Source organism: Pundamilia nyererei, unplaced genomic scaffold, assembly GCF_000239375.1.
Source record: "Pundamilia nyererei isolate P.nyererei 1_Seehausen unplaced genomic scaffold, PunNye1.0 scaffold00033, whole genome shotgun sequence".
Lineage (NCBI taxonomy): Eukaryota > Metazoa > Chordata > Actinopteri > Cichliformes > Cichlidae > Pundamilia > Pundamilia nyererei.
The window spans coordinates 929,671-950,610 of record NW_005187434.1 but is presented as its reverse complement, the minus strand read 5'-3'; the positions used below and the strand labels follow the sequence as shown (position 1 = coordinate 950,610).

The window sequence follows — 20,940 nt, the reverse complement described above, 5'->3', positions numbered from 1 at the left end:
TGCCTAATAATTACGCACACCTGATATAGGGTGTTGATGTCATTAGACCACACCCCTTCTCATTACAGAGATGCACATCACCTAATATGCTTAATTGGTGGTAGGCTTTCGAGCATAAACAGCTTGGAGTAGGACAACATGCATGAAGAGGATGATGTGGACAAAATACTCATTTGCCTAATAATTCTGCACTCCCTGTATGCTAAACCCAGGCCATCCAACAGGGTTGAATTATACCCTGCTGCAGGGCTGTTTGACACCAGTGGTTTAAACTGGATAAAGCGATTCGTTGCACATGTTTGATAGATTTTATTTTTATTGTGACTTTATCAGGTTCCTTGTAGTTTAGGTTATGATTATTTGATCTGTCAAGGTTGTCTTTTTTCCTCAGTAAAAATCAAGTCACTGTCAACAGATGGTCACTGTCCTGAGAAATAAACTCAAACCAGACTGAGCAAGGCAGTATGCTTAGCACTGTTGTCTCATAGAAAGAACGCCCTGGGTTTTAGCACCAATGCAGTGCCACTTATAATTGCACTGTATATGGTGGCAAAAAATGCAAGAGACATAACTATGGTGGTTTTTCTATTTCTGCATTTCAATTTGTCCATTCTCCCTGTTCTTCTCTTTGCAGGAGGTTTTGCCATAGTCTTTTTGGTGAGGACTCATCAAGGTGCACGATGTGCACTAAAAAGAATGTATGTCAACAACGAACACGATTTGAAGATCTGCAAACTTGAAATACAAATTATGGTGAGTGTGATTGCCCCAAAGCTGACTGGAGAACACTCAGCAATTTGCATTACTGTTAGCCTGCTCAGCAACAAACAAAAAAATCTATCTAGTGTTAAGGAATTTGATACAGAAAATGCAAATATGAACAACCCAGAATGCCCGAAATTTAAAAAAAAAAAAAAGTTATGCAAAAACACTATTTGACTTGTGTCAAGTGGTGATAACAAAGCAGCACTCAGGAATGTAATTAGTTCCATTTTAGAACATGAAGTTTTGTTTAAAATTTTGCCTTGTAAGCTCAGTTGCATGTCCGTTTCCTAACTGTAAGTGAAACAGACCAGTTCCTGTAGCCACTCCCTGGTGACATGCTTATCAGATGATTTTATCATCATTACTTTAAGTCCTTTGGCAGGACTTAAAGTAATTAAACTGAGAATTTACAAACATTGATGTATTTTTTGATCTATCAAATAAAGTTTCTCAGGACTGCATGAAATTTTGAAAATTGCCTCTCTTGTTGTTCATCATTCCTGTTTCTCTCTCTGTTTGTTTACACAGAGGGACCTGGTGGGTAACAAAAATATAGTCGGCTTCCTGGACTCCAGCATAACTGCAGTCGGAGCTGGTGATGTGTGGGAAGTCCTGATCTTAATGGACTTCTGTCGAGGTAAATCGCCCAACCCCCTCCCCATGCCTTTCTATCTCTGAATTCAAAGCTCCATTACCCTCGGCTCTTACAGCATCCTTTCTTTTCTTTTTTTCCAAAGGCAAATGTTCAGCTGATAGCTGTCGTGGTCAATAGAACTTGTGTTTTACTCGGTGCTTAACTTAGCTGTGTCATTTGTAGAAAGATAAAATGTTAACATGCCTGTGCAGTTGTGAGCATCGTTAGGGTTTTTAAATTGTGTAGTGTCGAAAATGTATTAGTTTTGTTATGCTATAAACAGCAATGTTAATGTGTTAAAGCAATACATTCATGATGCCCTCTTTACTTTTTTCTCTTATGTAAAAGCTGACCGCTTTGAAGTGTCATGTGAATGATAAAGATTAATGTATGTTTTTGTCATTTATTTTAGATGTGTTGGGATCAGAGTAAACTTATATTTGAGCCTTAAATATTACCTAGAAACTTTAAATAATTACATTAAAAAAAAGGAATTTATGTCTTTTTATTGACTAAATTTTTTTTCATTTAGGTGGCCAGGTGGTGAACCTAATGAACCAGCGGCTACAGACGGGCTTCACTGAAGCTGAGGTGTTACAGATCTTTTGTGACACGTGCGAGGCGGTCACTCGTCTACATCAGTGCAAGACTCCAATCATCCATCGAGATCTCAAGGCAAGCCTAATACATTTTCTGTATGCGAATACTACTGACAGCACAGATCTATCCAATGAATTATCACACTAGTAATTTGGAATATTTTTTGTTTGTTTGTTTGTTTTTTGCGTTTGTTTCACTGTACATCACATCTCACAAGTCTCATCTTGTCTTCCACACATAGGTGGAAAATATTCTTCTTCATGACCGGGGACACTATGTGCTCTGTGACTTTGGAAGTGCCACCAACCACTTCCAAAATCCACAGACAGAAGGGGTGGCAGTTTTAGAGGATGAAATCAAAAAGTTAGTTGTTTTTTTCCTCTTGATGTACCATCTACCCTATTTTCTCCCTATATTTCAGAAGCTCATTGGTCTGTTCTCATACATTACTGCTACTGCAGGTATACTACGCTGTCATACCGTGCTCCAGAGATGGTCAACCTCTATGGGGGAAATGTCATCACAACAAAAGCAGACATTTGGGTGAGGCTAACTTAAAAATATTATCTAACTACTATGACGTCATACAGAGTATATGTTTTTATATGTGTTCATTTCCTTGTCTGCGCAGGCCTTGGGTTGTCTTCTCTATAAGCTGTGCTACTTCACCCTTCCATTCGGCGAGAGCCAAGTGGCTATCTGTGATGGCAGTTTCACCATCCCAGACAACTCTCGCTACTCACATGAAATGCACTGTCTTATTAGTAAGTACTCTATTTGCTTAGATCATGCGACTGTTCTGCTTTCTGAATATGTGTAGTCTAGGTGCAGTTAAATTTAAATGCAAATTAACTCAGAATATTTTTTGTGTCTCAGGATACATGCTGGAACCTGATCCTGAAAAGAGGCCAGACATTTACCAAGTATCCTACTTTGCCTTTAAACTGGCTCGACGAGAGTGTCCCGTCCCAAATCTACATGTGAGTCATCACGGCGAGAGCAATAGTGGGAGTATTAGATGAAAATATGTGTGTGCTCAGCAGTAACTTAGATTTTCTTTTTGTTACTACATGTCTTTGATTTTACATCTCGTGTGCTGGAGTTTGAGTTTGAGTTTGAAACTTTCCTAGCAAACTAGAAACGGCTATCTAGGACACAGTGATATTAATGACAGTACAGATTTTGTCACTAGGCTCTTAGTAATAACAAAGCACAAAACAATTATACATTTATGGAAAATACTAATCAAAAATGTGAAAAGATTTGATCATTTTTGATAAATCTTTTCTCCTCTGCAGAATTCTCCTATTCCTGCAAAACTTCCTGAGCCTATCAAAGCGAGTGAAGCAGTGGCCAAAAAGAGTCAAAACAAAGCCAGGTGAGTGACAAGCAAAGCGTGTGTGTTATTTTTATTAATATTATTGTCATAAGAAACTTTGCGTTACTCTGCAGAGTTTTCTTCTTCTTCCATCAGGCTCACAGACCCAGTTCCTACAACGGAAACCTCAATTGCACCTCGACAGCGGCCCAAAGCTGGCCAGGCTCAGCCCCAGCCCATATCAGGCATTCTTCCCATCCAGCCAGCACTCACCCCACGCAAGAGGCCTGGTGTGGCTACTGGGGCACCCCAGGCTATAGGTACAAGGAGCTGTTTAAACTATGATTCTCTCTATATGTCAGGGTTAAAACCATTGTGATCAAAGCCTGGATTTATGATGACTGTTACCCTGCTAATAACACTATTTATGTTGAATTACTTTTGGTTCATGAATCCCTCAAGAATTTCACTATAAAATCTGTTTATATGCTGTGTTCCTATTGGTTTAGTCTGCTCTTTAAGTCCCTTCTGGTCAACTTGCAGAGACAGAATAGATGGTGGCATGATTCACCCTCACATTTATTTATGTGTTGTTCAAAGTCATTCTTTTGATTGGTATCGGTCCAATTAGTTTTTGCCCCTCAGCCATAAAAAGGCTGATGGGGTGTTGTGTCACCCCACTGCGGGGGCGGGCGGCGTATATACCCAAGTTTGTGAATCCAATAACTCGAGAGCGAGGTGATTTAAGATTTTCTCACTCACTTGCACAACAATGTTTGTGTGGATGATAGCTGGTTTATGTAAGAATCTGCACAAAAAGAATCTGTGTCGTATTTGATGATCAAGAATACTTTTATAATTTTCTCATATATCGTATTAACTTCCCTTACAGGTGTCGGTATCAGTGTCCCTCCTCCAGCTTCAGCTGCTGTCCAACCTGCTCAACAGGCTCCGTCTGCTAACATGCAGCCGCAGGCTACATCTCAGCATCAGCAGCTGCTTATGAAGCAGCAGCAGCAGCAAGCCTCTGCCTTCTTAAGCCCACAGAGCACTCAGCAGGTAGGAAGACTGTTAGAGCAAGAATGGAAATGGTGATTAGCTGCAATGTGTGCTGTTTCATGGATGACATTGAATAATGCTGTGCACGCGTGGTGAGACATTTTAATGCCTTTGTTTTCAAAGAATCAACAGCATCAGGGATTTTTCATAAAATGCATATTCACTGTGCAAGCAATAACAAGAAGAGTGTGATACCACGCAAAGGGTTTGGGCTTGATAATGAGACACACTTGAAAATACAAACTTCAGGTGTGGGCTGTCTGTGTTTTGCATGATGAACTATTTTGATTTCTGTGGATTTTAGTGATATTGTTTTTTGGCTGAGCTGCCCTGTTTGTTGTTCAAAATCAGTTTTAAGAGCTCTGTTTAGTTTCAGTGAAGCTTAAATTCAACATGATTATGTTCATCACTGGTGTGTGTGTGTGTTTCAAGCCAAAGCTACACATTTACACTGCTCCCAGTCTTAAGGTGGTAATCTCAAAGGTTTCAGGCCTGGTTTGATTTGGTTTCTTACCAATTAGATTGTGTTCATGGTGTTTATGCGTACAGTCACATACTTCCTATAGGTTTGTCCTATACAAATACTTTATAAATATAATCTAATGCCTCATCCTGTAGATGAACTCCACTCCTAGTTTCTTACACTGCAGCTGGCAATGGTGGTCCTTGTTCTGCTCTCTAGGATTTGTGAACTTGTCGTAGTGCAACATGAAACACTTCTCCACCTGCTCCACATTCAGGCTTTCATGTTGCAATGGATCTCCAGAGCTGGAGGAGGACTGTTGTCACAATCTGTAGTCCTGTAATATGTAGAAGCTGGCATCAGTCAAGATCCGATCTTGAGAAGGAGCTGAATGATATTAAGGAATCCTGCAATAGTGTGTCTTATGTTACAGATAGGAAGAACCAGGGCCAACAGCAACTGTACTTCCCAAATAAAACACTTATGGATGCCGTCTTTTCCCCAGATGAATAAAGAAATAACAATGAGAAAATAAAGAATTAGTTGACAGGCAGTAAGTGTAATTTTCATTCATTCTGTGACATATTGTGATTTGATTCTCATGCTGCACATAGCATGAGACTGCTAGCACCACACCTCAGTGAAAGGGTTGGAGGAAGTTACCTGGCTGAGAGGCAGGAAATGTGCTGTTTGCAGCTCTTTATTTAACCAGCTTACTGTAGCTTCCTTTTCCATTCATTCTTGCAAGATTTTAACTAGATCTGCTGTCAACAAATTTTCAGTGTTATGACAGTGTCTCTCCTTTTGCCTGACTAGATCACCATAGTAACTGATGCTGAACACACAACCTATTCCTGCGCAGGTTATCTTCAGAGTTTTGGTTTAATTTTGGTCTGAATTTTGGTAAAACTTCAAGTTTCGAAACCCTAATGTGCAGTTGGAAATAAACAGCATTTATACAGCGTGTGTCAAAAAGAATCGTCTGATTTTAAAGTGGTTTTATTCCCCATTCTCCAGCAAAAGTGGAAATGCCCATTATTAGAAATAGGAGATTCGTGAGTGTCACGTGGTTGCTGGTCTGTAGCATAACAGCAGCAGTGGCAAGTTTGAGTATTGTGGAGACATGTTGTGTGTCTGGAGGGGGACACATTGAGAACTTGTTAACATTGTCTTGTTTGTAAAACTTAATATTCAGCCATGTACTTTAAACATTTACCACAAGCTTCTATGTCCATTATTTCGATTACACTTTAAAATGATAGCTTTTTGAAATAAGATGATTCTTTTTGATACACCTCACTTTATTTTAGTGCTAGGAGAGCTTGCGATTGATGATTTTCTGCCATCACTGCTCGCTTGTCTTATTTGCAGCAATAGGAGGTGTATTTTAAATTCTTTTTCTAGATCTCTACTACCTGTTCCTCTGATAATGTTTCTGATCAGAGTAGGTGGAGCTAAGTCATTTGTTTTGTGTGGAGGAAGTATCAAATGACATGTCAGCTGCCCTCTTGGCACCTGAAGCAAGCCTAGGTTAACAAAGAAAGTTAATAACCACTACCATCATACCTGTTGTCTGAGACTGGATTGTTAGGTTTCATCAAGCCAGCTAACAGGAAAAGAAAATCTTGGCTATGCTGAACTTTTTCTTAGTACACGCCTGTTGACGTGTTTCGTTGACACGTTCTTGAGGAATGATAGTGTGAACTGCTAAGCTTACAGACAAACTCGTTGCATTTGTACTGCAAAATTACACATTTACTTATTAGGAATCATTCCTCAGAAAACTGTTAAATTCCCATTCTGTTACCTCATTTATCAATAAATGTCAATTTAACAGACATTTGTTCAAACAAAGCCTTTGAGATTCCCACTTTATTATTAGCTGCAACAAATATTTCCATATTTTTATAGGTTTGTTATAGGTTTTCTTCCGTGCGTTCATGTTGTTTGCTGGTGAAGCAGAACAGAAAAAATAAATCTGGTTTAGTTTTGCAATACATAACAGAAAATATTTCAGTTGGGCCACAGTTTACCTTGCTCACGGTCAGCTGTGTGGTGTTCCTGTGTAGCATCACCTGGTACAGAACCTCTACCACCACCAACTTCAGCAACAACAAACATCATCACAAGCATCCAGTCTGCTGCAATATAAACCTGTTCCTCAAGTTGTTACCCTGCAGCATCAACACCAACAGCAGCAGCATTTAGTCCTTGAAACTGCAGCTGCCCATCTCACACCCATCCCCGAGTCCGCAGTTGTTGGTCCTGCAGCTCGTGGTCCAGAGTTTGTGGTAACGTCCTACTCCTGCTGCTGTCTGCTACTCTTTGGGTCGGGGCTGATTATTGGCTCGTCTCTAACGAATCACATCCAGACTTTTGCTCACTTTTTCCTCTTCTCGGTGGCAAAATATTCGAAAAATCTCATTCCATTTTTACTGAATGTATAATGTATAGAATTTTCATGAGTTTCTGTCAGACTGTTTCATGGTTTCCTCTCCTGTAAATGTTTCCTGTTTTCATAGAGTTGTAGTTTGGAGCAATCTTCAATCTCTTTGATCAATTTTCTTTTCCAGTTGCTCTTACTTGTTCTAATGTTTGTATCTGGTTCTATTATTTCTTTTTTTCTTTTTTTTTCTTTTTTTTTTATAATACTGAACTGTGCAAAAGTCTTCAGTTTTTCCTTTATGTTTTGCTTCCAAGCAGCCAAACTTGCATGTAATTTTTAAGTGGTCCTGAGCAATAGTTCTCCAGGCTTTATGAAGGACTTTTAAAGTTTTTCTTTGGACTTTGGCCTTTTTCACTCATTTTTAGTCCAGTACTTGTATCTGACCATTTCAGAGGAATACTGACCTTTGAATTGTTCAAACATAGAAAAGGCAGCTAACTCAATAGATGAACCAGTGTTGTATCTACACTTAAGACAGCTTGGCTTTTATGAGCAGAACCAATTTTAAATTGTATCTTTAGGCACTTTGTTACAGTAGCCTATTGCAAAAACATACCATTTGTTTTTGAGCTGACTCTTTGAAAAATGAAGAGCTTTAATTGTCCTTCAAGAAACTGGAGAAATACTTCTAAAGACCAGAAATTACAAGAAAGCTTATCTAGCAGAGTTCAGGCTGTGTTGAAGAATAAAGGTGGTCATACCAAATATTGACTTTCAAGCTGTTTAGAATTGTACAAACTCTGTTTGTGCTTCTATATAATTTTTTTCCATGTATGTTTGCATGTGTTTCTATAGACCACAGGAACTTCTACTATTTTTCTAGAAAAATATAAAGAAAAGACTCTAGACTTTTGAACAGTACCATAGAGAAAAGGTTTTAGTTACTAACACATTTTCACCCCTCTGCATCATTTTTTTTTCTCATTGCAGACGACTGGCAGAGGGATCCACAAAGTTGGCTCCCTAACACCCCCCTCCTCGCCAAAGACGGCCACCAAGAGTGGCCACAGACGTATCCTTAGTGATGTCACCCACAGTGCCGTGTTTGGGGTCCCCGTTAGCAAGTCGACCCAGCTACTTCAGGCAGCCGCAGCTGAAGCCAGCCTCAACAAGTCCAAGTGAGCAGAATGAACTCCCCTCAGTGATCTGAGGATGAACTGTTCTTTCATGACACTGAGTGAAGATCGACGTGCAATAGACAGTCCATTCATATCACAGCACCCAGAAAGAGGACAAATAACTCTTTTAGATCCCCCAGAATATCTCACTTCAGTCCTTAAATAACTGTTCATTCTCTCTCCTTACTACCGCATACATCAGGAGGCCAGTGTGCATTGACTTAACATCCTTTGTGTAGTTTCACTGTGTGCTCCTACTGTCTTTTATATTTATCTTTGTACTGCAGATCAGCAAGCACTACTCCTTCTGGGTCCCCCTGCTCGTCCCAACAGAGTGTATACCATCCAGGTGACGGGGACGCCTCCTCAGCACTCACTGTCCCCCACACTCAGCCTGCCTGGAATCCTTTTGGCGACGATAACTTCTCTAAGCTAACAGCAGAGGAGCTTCTTAACAAAGACTTTGCAAAGCTAGCTGAGAGTAAGTTCAGTTTGTTCACACACAGCATTAGTGAATCATTCCATGATCTAAAACCTGTTTGTTTTTTCTCCTCCTTTGGCTTGTGCACAGCTGCTGCAGCTGGAGAGAAAGCTGCGGGATCCAATGAAAATCTCATTCCCAGCCTCAATGCCTTTCCAGGTAAGTCTTTGTTTAGCTTTTCTCAGTATGCCTCTGGCAGCTTTGTAAAGGATGCTTCTGAACCAGCTGGATTTGTCTCAGTGATTGAGTATATGCGTATAATGTTAATCTATCATAAGGATTTGTCTGTGGGCTTCTGTACTTCGATTAAAAGAAAACAGTTTATAACCATCAGAAATCACAGCACAGCCATCATCTTAATCTTATTTGCATGGTGATTGTTTTTGTTTTTTTATTGTTACATCTAAATGCATCCATTGTAGGAAAACTGCCCGCAATTAATATTGAAATATTCAAGTATTAGCTGTTGATACTACTAAAGCCAGTGTCCAGGACAGCCCTAGAGGCTTGCGCTTGTTGTAAGCAGGCAAATAGTCAAGTCAGAGTATCAGCTTTAAACTGCAGATCTTCAACTGATGATTCCAAGCACTGACTTTGAGTAAGCATCCCTATTTGCATCCCTATTTTCTTGCATATTATTAGAAAATTTCTGTTGTGTAGGTTATAGCTGCTCTATATGTTGCTGTCTCAATTTTTAGAGTCCACTGTGCAGTATTGATTTTTAGCCATCACCTCACAAGTGTAGCGTCAGCACTGTTGTCTCTCAGACCCTTTTAACTGCCTCTCACTCTATAATATTGTGGTCACACCAGGACGCACAACGAGCCATCCCTTTGATTCTCCTGGACTCTTAGCAAATATACCTCATGAGTGACTTTGTTTTTGCTCAGGTAGTTTCTTGGCTTTCACACCATCCACAGGTTAGCTTCCAAGTGCCAGTTTTTGTGGTTTGGATTAGTACACAGTTCTACCTTGTTGACTTAGCGAGCAGCCTCACAGTGGCTTCTTGTCAGCGTTCATGAATAGACAGTGTTGCTACAGCTAGATCGCATCTCATTTGCAGGTCTGTGCTTTCTCCTTCTCTGTTGCCCTGGTAACGCGAAGGACAAATTCTCCTTTGTTAATTGGATTGCTTTACTACTAGTGGAGCCTGCTTACCAGTGCTGCTAGGAACAAGAGAAAGCTAAGCACACTCTCCTGTTGAAATGACGGTCCAGCTTTTTATTTTCTTCTCTGTTTAGTCTTGAGTGCTTCTGGAAGTGTATGCTTCATGCCTCTTTACCTTTTTTTTATTTTCCTTTTTTTTGTTTACATACTGTTTAAGGCCTGAACTGAGAGGATAAAAACGTTACGTAATAAGGGTGTGGGTAATCTTCTCTGTCCAGCCTAAGCTATCTCTTTGACTCTTTGGATCCCTTACTGAGATAGAATGCACACAAGCAAACACACTCTGACTTCTGCTAAAGAAGCACAACATCCCATCTGAGATAACGTGAAAACAGCCTTGTGGCAAGAGTGCAACAGCATGTAAAACATACTGTATGTAGCATTTTAAAACTGCATATTTTCACTGTTCCCTGTGAAAATCAAACGTTTGACATTTAGGATTTGTGAAAAGCTTTTCACCAGCGTTGGCGTCTTTCCTATAGCGAAGGGGTCAGAAGGTCACATCTGCTGTGCCATTTTCTGAGCCAACACATTCCTTGTCCTAGATGCCCCCCCCCCAACCCTTTCTTTGCCCCATAGCAGTTTCCTGTGAGTATAAGGCTGCAGTGAAAAATTAGTAACTGCATGAAATACACATATACTATAATAAATAGAAATACACTTCATGCATGCAGCACACTTAGTACTTAGTAAAACCAGATCTTATTTGTTTTGGTAACGACAACTTAACAACATCAACTGTGGGTTTTGTTTTGTTTTTTTGTGCACTGCTCCAAAAATGAGCTGAAAATGTTGTGGAAAATAAAAAGAAAGGTCTTCATTGGTTGCTTTAACTTGAAGTTTTTGAAGGTGTGAAAGAGCATGAGAAATGTTTTCTGCTTTAAAGATCTGCTGCCATAATTTAACTTTTTTGGCAACTGAATGCTATTGAGGAAGGAACTATAACCCAGGGATGTCAAACTCATTTCACGTTGTGTGCCACGTACAGCTCACTTTGACCAGATAAATACAAAATGTTTAAAATCTGCAATCAATTAGTAAAATTTATTTCTTTTGTATAGTATGACTAGTCATGCCACAGATCTCTATCTGTAGGAAAAGCTGCAAAACTTATTAAAACACATTTAAAAGTCAAAACATTTATGCTGTTCCTTATATCTTCCAGAGGCAGTTGATTGGAGTCTTTGCTTGGCTTTTTTTGGGCCCAGGGCCTTATGTTTGACAACCCTGATATAAACTAACAAATGATTCATTAATTTTATTATATTGATGTGAAAGTACCTCGAAATTTACATGATATCCTTAATTTTTTTTCTTACTGTCTGCTGGATGAATCTTGCTTCTAAAAATGCTGACCATGAAGGCAGATGGATGCATTTGTCCTTGTTGATTTTTGCCATCATGCACCATCGCAAAGTGTAGTTTCTCTGCTTCTTTGTCATTTCTATGGAAAATCCTCTCTCATTGCCTTTTTCTCTGTTGCCATCTGTCCCTTTCTCTTCTCCCTCTTCTTTCTCTGGCTCACTCACAGAGAAGCTGATTGAGGGACAGAAGTCCCCTGATACTTCTCTTCTGCTCCCTGACCTCTTAACCCTGACTGACTCCTTCAATACTGCTGCAGAGAGCACCACAAATGGTACCAGCTATGTTCTTGTCCCATGCGTTGCCCCCAAAAATTCCTTATTTGCTCTGCATATGTCTTCCTTCCCTTTCTTTTCTCTAACATCCTTACAAAGTCAGGCATATCATCTGGGAAAGGAACAAAGAAGATGTTCTTCTTTCTTTTCTGTACTACTAATAACGTCTTTGTATTACTGTTTTACGTTGTGTTTATGTAGTAAAGGCAGAGGTGTGTGTGGACTCACTGATTCCTGGTTTGGAGGCTCCCCAGCCCCAGAGACATTTGGGCCAGCCAGAGCTCATTCCTGCCAGTGTGCCAGGTTAGCATCCTGGACCTCAGAATAGCACTTTTTCCGATCACTGTTTTACCCAAGGTTAACTAAGTTCAGGTTCTGCGACAATCCTAAGATGTAGTTTTATTGATTTATATTAACTCAAACATTTGCTGGCGTTCCAGATAGGGTTGTTCGTGTCGCAAAATAAACTGTTTACGGCAATATTTTTCATTGTTTTGATGGTCCTTGTAGTGGCTATATTAATTTCTTAAAGTTCTCTCTTTTTCTTATATTTTATATAACCACACTAAAGATGGACAAGCGCCTGTTTTTATGCGTTGGTTTATGTTCCACATAAACCTTTCACAATAAAGCTCAAGATCCTGTTGAGACTTTTCAAAGTAAACTGAATCACGTGAAAGAGCAGATTATTTACGGATGAGAAGTAAAAAAAGAGCCGCCAGGTGCTAAAAAATAAACCTTAGACTCAAACGTTAGAACAGGCTTTTCTCTGCAGCACGCCGTGTAATAAATACTCACAAAGAAAACAGCGGCTGTTACAACTTATGTCTAAAAATGTGTAGTTTCATGCATCGGTTAAAACACTCGACTCCAGCTACATGACGCGCAGCTGGAAACACTTCCCGCAAGACGAGCTGCCCGAGATTCGCAGAATTTACAGAAAATGTTACATTTTTGTGATTTATATCGTTATCGGGACGATAGAATTCTTATATCAGGATATGAGATTTTGGTCATATCGCACAGCCTTAGTTCCAGATCACAATCATTTTGGTCTATAACTAGAACAGTTGCTTTAGGATGGTTCAGTTATATGGACCATAACCTGCTTAAGCTTTAGGTTGTTAAGTGGTCTATTCAGTGAGATCTGCTTGCATTTTTCTGTGACCCACTTTGCCACGTTTATCTTGAAAAGTGCTATAGAAATAAAAAATTGTGCTTAATCATTGAAAAAGAGACGCCTCTTTTTATTGTTTGTTATTAAATGAAGCTAACATAGCTTTTAAACTCTTTATGCTTGCACATATAAGCTATTATAGTAATACAATGCATCTTTTTCTGCTCCTTGCACTAACAGTCTTACTTTCTCATACCCTTTCTTTCTCTGGCCGCTGTCTCAGATTCTCTCACTGGGGAGGATTCTCTGCTGGGTTGTGATCTGTTATCTCATACCTGTCATGGAAACCCATCTGTTTCTGTTCTCCCTTCTTCTTGCTCCTCTGCTCCTCCTGGCGCTGGATCCTGCCTGGAGGAGCTGCCAGCTGGTCAGACTGCTTCTGGTAAGACCTTTTATTTTCCGCGTGCGTGTGTGGGGGGGCGGGGTTTCGGGGTTTCAGTGTTTGTGGCAACACAATTGCAGACCCCTGATCAACCACACAATAGAAAGGCCTGTTGAAACAGTAAAAAGCAAAAGTGGAAATTGAATTGGACACTAAATGACAGCCTCGCCAGACCCTTGACTCATTTGTAGAAGATGCTAAAAGCCATGTAAAACTGAATGGCTTTTAAAAACTTTGACTGCCCTGGCTGCTTCCGTTTATAATCTACTCGCATCCTCCTTTCTTTTCTTCTCCTTCTCCTTCTTTTTTTATTTCCTGCTCTTTTCGTTGGCCGAGTTAACCTCTTCCCGCTTCCATCGTTACTTCACTTCCTCTTCCTTCACCACAGACTCTGCTTTCCTCATGTCGTGTGGGGAGAAGGGCAATGACGACGAGTTTGATCCTATTCCAGTGCTCATCTCCAAAAACTCAAATCAAGGTAAGGCTAACCTAATTCTGAGATGAGCACTCACACCTGCTGAAACCCAGACTGTGAGCCACAAAGATGAATGAGCTAGCCCCCCCTCCCAGTTTAGTCACCATTAGCTTGTTCCTGGGATTTCTGATGTGAGAAGTCTTGTATGGGTGGCTTTTTTCTTATCTCATCGAGCTCTCACATTAGTCATCTTTTAACTCCCAGTGCTTCGCCATCTTGCAGGTGTTTTTTGGCTCTTTTTAGTTTATCTTGAAAGTCTCCCCATGTTAGTATGGCTTTCCCTAACTCCCCCCTCCCCCTGTAATGATGCAGCTGTATAAAAGTTATCCCAGCTCACTCTCTGCTTGTTTCTCTTTCTACCCCCTATTCATGCATCTCTCTCCCCTCATCCTGGTCATCTTCCCACTCTTTAATTTCTTCATGCAATCCCTGTTAAAATGACTTATTCTTTTGCTTGTCTTTCACACTCTCCCTCGGCTACTCCATGCCCATCTCTGTCTCTATCTCTCTTTCTTTCTGGCACGTTCCAGGTGGTCACTCGCGCACCAACAGTGGCAGTTCAGAGTCCAGCATCCCCAACTTGGCTCGCTCCCTTCTGCTGGTGGATCAGCTCATCGACCTCTAGAGGGGGTGGGAGAGGTCGAAGGGGCAGTGTGCAATCCTAACAAAGGGATATGGGGGGAGGGTTGGGGGGGGGGGTAGAGATGGGCACGCAGAGGCACTTAATGTAGCACCTTATGAACCAAGAGGAGCCAGTATTCTCTTTATGTGCCTCCTTGGCCTCAACTCCATCTCTAGTTGCCTGATAGCTGGTTTCATATGTCTCTGCTAGCCGCTGACATTCCCACACTGGTAAAAATCTTTTCATTAATGCCTGAGCATATCGTCCGCTTCTGTCTTGGCTACACCATGGTCTTCCTCATGCTTTCTTCTTACTCCCATTAACATCCTTCACAGAGTGCACGGCCATGGTCGACCATCATCGTATGCACATGTTAAGCATGGTTATATGTGTCAGGGGTCTGACTAAAGACTGTAGAATGCTGTAGATAATTTGATGCACTTTCCTATGAGAGCTTTGAACTACTGACCAAACAAAGATGCAACCTGGAGCTGCGCTTCTGTTCGGATTGAACCAGTTTATATATAAAAGAAGAAGTGTCCGTTTTGGATAGGTTTTAAAGATTTCTCACACTGTTGGAGTGCGCATAGTCATGGAAAGTCAAATCTGTTCAAGCCATCATGTGCCATGATTCCTTTATAGATCTATTTGTCTAAACCAGCTATTCCCAAAGTCAAGAGTGCTGCAGCCCACTTAAAAACCAGAAAATCCCACGGGCCCCACCCAGTGTTAAATCTTCACTCTAATCAAAACACGAGAGGGTGGTGTGTTTTTTCTTGACATTTCTATTTAAAAAAGCATAAACAGCCCAGGCTGTTTGCTATAAATTGCTAACGCTGCCCAATCACATGCAAAGTGTCATGGCCACCTGCCACTGGGACTCAGACTTCAAAACAAGAGTGTAAATTTAGATCAGAGTGATGAAAAACTTCACCTCCGATCACCTGTGTTAATTCACTTTTATATAAATAAATACATTTAAATATGTACATACTTGTACATACTTGAGCGTAATTTCTGTTATTCTGCAGGCACCTGTAGTACCTTTGTGGCCCACACTTTGGGAATCACTGGTGTAAACCGACCAAGTGGCTTCACAGGCTTGAGCATACCTGTATACTGTCCCCTCTTTCTGGATGTTAAGCAGCGTGTCTGGCGTATTCTAATGCTACACCTGTAAATCTGTCAGTTGTAATCATTTCCTGAAACTGCTGAGGTCAGTGTTAATACAGCTGGTGAGTTCGGCTCCATTGCCACAGCACAGCTTCCCACCATTGTCAGCATTATCTACAACACCACTAATGCCAGCTCATTCTCATACCTGTGACCCATCGTTGAGGTAAGCACAGCAGAAGTAAAAGGGAATGAAGGTATTTGACCTGTTCCGATGCCAAAGCTAAACAAGACTCTATTATCATGCTGTTTTTCCTCTGTGTTGGTCCGCTCTCAGGGTCAGTATAAATGAGCAGATTTTTAGCAGAATACCACCGTCACAGAGAGGGAAGTGTGACGTAAATGTCATTATTTTGTGTAGGTATTATGTTAATGAAGGAACTTTACATGAAAATATCCTTCCTCCTTCTCCCACTGACATCCTCTCAATCTTCTCTGGCCAATCCTTTGTTACCATATACCATAAAGTCAGTTGTGACAGTCTGTCCAGATGAAAGAGAAATGTAAATATACATAAAGTAACACTTTTCTTTTTTCTTTTTCTTTTTTTTTGCACTTGTCAGCATTGGTAAAGGTAGATTTTAGTGTGTAACATTTTATCATGTTATGATTAAAAGTGACTATTATTGATAGTGCTTTAGAAAGAATGTATTAACTGAGGACCATTATAAAATATGTAAAAATTGTATAAGGATGTATAGATAAAACACATTTGTGTATGAGGCTTTATTTAAGAGTGCAAAACTGTCGACTCTGTCCTTCTGTCTTCTCTCTTAGTTCTTGTCAAACATTTATCTAGTGCTCACGGTTTAGGCACCAAACAAACATGAGACTAAGTGCTTTTGAATCACTTGACTGGATAGTATGTGTTGCTCTCCATTGCAGCTGTTAGGTTATACACTAGTACTGGTACATGTAAGTTACTGTATATGCCTGAATAGATTTTATTTAACAGAGCTAATGACGGAACTAACTTCCTGATAACACTGGGATACCTTTCACCTCTGTCTCCTATAGTTCATTAAATAATCATAAGAAAGGCTTGTGTGTGAGTTGTATTACATCCGATCTTAACCACTTTAAATGTCTACATCCCATTTTCTTTCCATTTAATATTGCGGTTCATATTTTTGCAGTCCACTATAACTCTGCATCCTGCAGCACTCTGCCACTGGTTGCAGACTTTTACGTGTGTTGCTGTGCTCTTTGGGTTGAAATGCAAACAGACTATCTATAATCATCAAAGTGTTAATGAAGTATCACTGATGGAGATCATCAGACTCGTCGTTCCTTTGGTGTTCTCTTAGCCATAAAAGGCTAATGGGGTATTGTCATGAATCCTATTCATATCACCCGGTGTAATGTTCATAAATAGAGTGGTTGTTGTGATCAGACCAGTTTTCAGAAACTTAAAAACTTTATTCCTCCTCACACTTTTTCTAATTTGCCTTCCTAAATTGTGTGTCTGTTAATCAGGTAATATCTCAAGTTGACTGTACAGACTATGAGCTGTACTGTGAGAGATGAGAAGCTGTTTTTCTACACACTTACGTGAGCTGTCACACTGAGGGATATTTTTGTCAGCTCCAAACTGTGTCATATTCACACTTAAGTCATACGGAAAGGGCGTGGACGATTTAAAACACAAGTGAGGAGGCAAAGCTCGCCCAAGAAGTAAAACAAAACAAGAGCCGAAAGAGCTGGTCTTTTCCTTTAATTGCTTCAACTAACCTTTCCCCCTGAGCTGCACGTTAACAACTGCTGTCAACACTGCTGAGGTAAGACTGATCTGTCTTCTGTGCAGTCTGTCTGTCGCTAACTATTTTTCACTTTTGCTGTGAAGGCTCTTTCCCCTTGTTTCCACAGATCTTTCTCATGTTCCCTCCTCCTCAACTGACTCAGTTTTAACCTAAAGCAAAACTGCTGCCACTGTTTTCCTGTAACACCGGCCGTTACTTGTGAAGGTTGAGTTGAGAATCGTGGAAACAAGGTTAATGTGGTGACGTACTAGTAGAACTGGTAGTGTTGTGACTGTGACTTGTTCAGAGTAGAATTGTAGTCTTGTGATGGGTTCTCATTGTTTAGTCATCCTCGAAAATCAGTGACTTAGAGATTTTAGAGTCCATCTGTTATGCGATCTGGTAGATAAATGGGCAGCTGGACCACAGATGGCAGTTCCTTCTCATTTGTATTCTAACATTTTTGTTTACCTCCAATTTGTTTTCCCCCTCTATCTTTGCTTGCTTGAACAGATCTCCAAGGGGAGAGTAATGGCTACTCTGTGCTTGAGGAGGGACAAGAGACTGAAGCTGTAGGAGCAGATTCTCCACAGAATGAGGGCTGTGTGCACTCCAGCGATGAAGACGAAGAAAAAGAAGCACACAAGGACGAGCAAGAGGACGGTGAAGGCATTGAGAGTCACATAGCCCCCCATGACTGCAGCGGTTCTAGACCTCTGCTGCAGGACTCTGAGGATGAAGAAGACCAAGGGCCTCAGTTAGCTCTCCATCCATCTCTGCACTCCGGCACAGCAGCAGCACAATCAGCTACAACCTTCGATCAACCTGCTCCAAATACCTTTGCCCAGAATCACTTCCAGCATGTACACGAGGCAGCAAAGGAGATGGAGGGCGCTGCAGATATCTTCTCCAAAGCCCCCTTTCTGATTGCGCAAGAAGACACAAGTGACGTATTCGCCAACGCTCCATTTCCACGCGGTCCCCTCGCGGCTCAGCAGCAGCAGCAGCTCGACGTTTTCTCTCAGGCTCCATTCGGAAAAAGAAAGGAGCCCAAAGGAGCGCAGCCGAAGACCTCGTACCCCCACGCAGCTGGAGCTCACGCTGTAACCTCTGATCAAGGAGTCTTAGAACAGGTTGCCCAGCAACCTTTCCGTCCTCAAGCTCTGGCCAAATACTCCCGACACTTTGAAGGACCTGTGCCCCAGCAGCCAGCAGCAGCTCACAGAGTGGCGTCTAACGCGAGCAAGCAGGCTGCTGTAGCATCTGTCCCCGCTGGACCTCTGCACTCGTGGACCTCAGACGTGAGCGCTGTAGACCCATTTGTCTCTGCACCCTTTCACCTCAAGGCACCGCAAGAAAAGCCCTGAACGCACACTCACAGGTCAGGGCAGTGGGAATCCGCGCCTACCGAAATATGCAAAGTGTAACAGGCGTAACGCATGCTGTCACCAGCGCTGCAGCGGGACTGCAGGCCTGCATGGATCTCATTCTTAACCAACTCAAATAGTTCAAGGTCATCTTTACTTTGAGTAAACTGACATCAGTCCCACATTCACACTATTTTGTTTCCCTCTGCCTTTCATGTTTTCCTTCTTGTTCTTATTTACACAATGACTACATTATGGTCAAGCATTTGATTGTTTTCTCGCCTACCTCAGTTTTCTTTTTCTTTTTTTTCTTTTTTTTTTCTTTTGGTGTGCGTCGGCGCTGAAATATCACACACAGTGAGGGAGGTCATAGACTGTCTGCAGCCGTGGCGGTTAAATTTCCTGGACAGTTTGAACTTCATTGATCTGAAAATGCCTCATTCCTTTATTTTGGTAGTCAGCTTGAATGACGTGACAGTAACTTCATAGAAGCTTGAAAAACGGGAAGACGCAGCCTAGGAATATTTCATTAAACTAGAAATGTGCAAATGCCTTACAGTTAAACATTTACAGTTACTTTTTGTCTTTTATGCTTCGAAGTTCATAAAGGAGATGCTGGATGTTGATGCAAAGTGTAAATTAAACGTGTGCGTTACGTTTGCCGTCACAATCATGTCATACAAAAACAGTTTGTTCCACATCATGTACGAACTATAAGTAAATGTTAGTCATATAACATTTATTATGGTAATTCTTATGTTGTATAAATGAAGACCATTCCCGTTGTTTGTCCTCACTGTACAATATGACATCTCCAAAGCCTTAACACCCTTGCTGCACCTCAGAACCACATCAGAACATCAGCAGCATTCATCACGTTTGCCTTCGTGCCCTCCTTAAATGAAAATAAAGACACTGCTGCATTCACATAATCTTACTGTACTCGTGTTCAGCACCAAATACCTGTGTACAATCATGTACAACTTCCTCTTGCTGTCTGCTGTACACGCACGCACAAGATTGTCATCGAGCACAGGAATGCGTCTTTGTTGTCGACTTCTGTATCCTAACTGTGACACATTTATGAACAACTGAAGTGAAAACTTTTGACTGCAGCTTCAAATTAAATAAATAAATATTACAACTGTCTACGGCACTCATGCTTCGCAGTTCCAGTCAGGGTAAATGTAGTGTTGTCCAAGTGAAATCTTATATGGTGTCTGATTGATGACATTCCTGTTGGATTTGTTTCCGTTGCCATTCAGACATATTTAATTGTCTTTGTTCTTTATAGAATCATGGAAGACCTATTTGGTTCCCAAAAGGGATCCAGCCTTTCTCAACCCAAAGCTTAAATTATGTTTTTCTCCTTTGCAATGTAAAATCTTTTATTTCGAAGTGTTCGGTATTTTGATATAAATGTTTACTTTTCTCATCCCAGTTGTAAACAAGACGATTGCACATAATCACTGACAGAGTGTCACGGTTCTTGAAGAATGTGTTTTGTTTGTAACACAGCTGTAAGTTTGTTTTTGTTTATTTTGTTTGTTTGAGGGGGGGGGTGGGGGGGGTGACCGCTGTTGTGTAAGAAACATTTGGAGTAACAGTTGATAACACTGTTGGACAGGAAAGCACTCAAAATACTTCTTATGCTGCACAGCCTGCCTTTGAAAACTGTCATGAGATACTATTAAATGAATGTAAATCAAAATTGTGTGCATGTGGTTTTTGTTTTTGTTTTTTAAATGATCGTCAAAACATTCAGTTCATGATGAAGTTGGTCCACCACGAGTTAAGTGTTATCTTTTGTACCTCTTAAATTTGATATATATAATTCTAGGTTATTAATAATATACCTCGGGCATAATGAAACATTACCTTGACCAATATAATAAGGGAGGCTAATGGGTTGGGTTTTGCTATACAATGAGGGCTTTACAATGATGACTCATTCCATACAAAAAAATAAATAAAAATTTTACATAAATAATAATGATCACATTTTGCCTCATAAAGATCAACTGTTTTTTTTCCCTCTCTATTGAATTAGTTATGTTATCTTTAACAATGGTCCCCTGGGTGTTCTCATATTTGCCTACATTTTTTGCTCTTCTGGATGTAGTTCATAAGAAGGGAGAACTGTTTGTTTATTTATGTATCTATTGGTTTATTTATTTTACCAAATGAACTAGTTGTGGTCATATGGTTAGACTATGGTTGAAGTACATTCTTCTTAAATGTAGGTCCTCCAATGCTTAGTGTGCAAAAAAGATTTATTTTCATCGGTTAGTGGACTGATTGTTGGTAAAAGAAATAA

General features: G+C 40.6%; 1 protein-coding gene across 5 annotated transcripts in view; it reads left to right on the top strand.

Moving 5' to 3' along the window:
* Window positions 1-19,772, top strand: part of aak1a (AP2 associated kinase 1a) — a 24,536-nt gene extending 4,764 nt beyond the window's left edge. Inside the window, exons 2-20 of one of the 5 annotated variants that reach the window (XM_013909922.1) lie at window positions 635-753; window positions 1,294-1,402; window positions 1,932-2,074; window positions 2,241-2,362; window positions 2,461-2,542; window positions 2,631-2,763; window positions 2,876-2,979; window positions 3,298-3,377; window positions 3,474-3,637; window positions 4,210-4,376; window positions 6,909-7,130; window positions 8,216-8,403; window positions 8,691-8,884; window positions 8,975-9,043; window positions 11,583-11,687; window positions 11,890-11,991; window positions 13,089-13,247; window positions 13,636-13,725; window positions 14,253-14,389. In XM_013909922.1, the coding sequence (XP_013765376.1) occupies window positions 635-753; window positions 1,294-1,402; window positions 1,932-2,074; window positions 2,241-2,362; window positions 2,461-2,542; window positions 2,631-2,763; window positions 2,876-2,979; window positions 3,298-3,377; window positions 3,474-3,637; window positions 4,210-4,376; window positions 6,909-7,130; window positions 8,216-8,403; window positions 8,691-8,884; window positions 8,975-9,043; window positions 11,583-11,687; window positions 11,890-11,991; window positions 13,089-13,247; window positions 13,636-13,725; window positions 14,253-14,347 (2,447 nt within the window). In that variant the 3' untranslated portion in view covers window positions 14,348-14,389. Of the gene's footprint in view, window positions 1-634; window positions 754-1,293; window positions 1,403-1,931; window positions 2,075-2,240; window positions 2,363-2,460; window positions 2,543-2,630; window positions 2,764-2,875; window positions 2,980-3,297; window positions 3,378-3,473; window positions 3,638-4,209; window positions 4,377-6,908; window positions 7,131-8,215; window positions 8,404-8,690; window positions 8,885-8,974; window positions 9,044-11,582; window positions 11,688-11,889; window positions 11,992-13,088; window positions 13,248-13,635; window positions 13,726-14,252; window positions 14,390-17,769 lie in introns of those variants that run through there. The other 4 variants (XM_005729413.1, XM_013909920.1, XM_013909919.1 and 1 more) reach the window with 4 other exon arrangements.
* The last annotated feature ends 1,168 nt before the right edge of the window (window positions 19,773-20,940 follow it).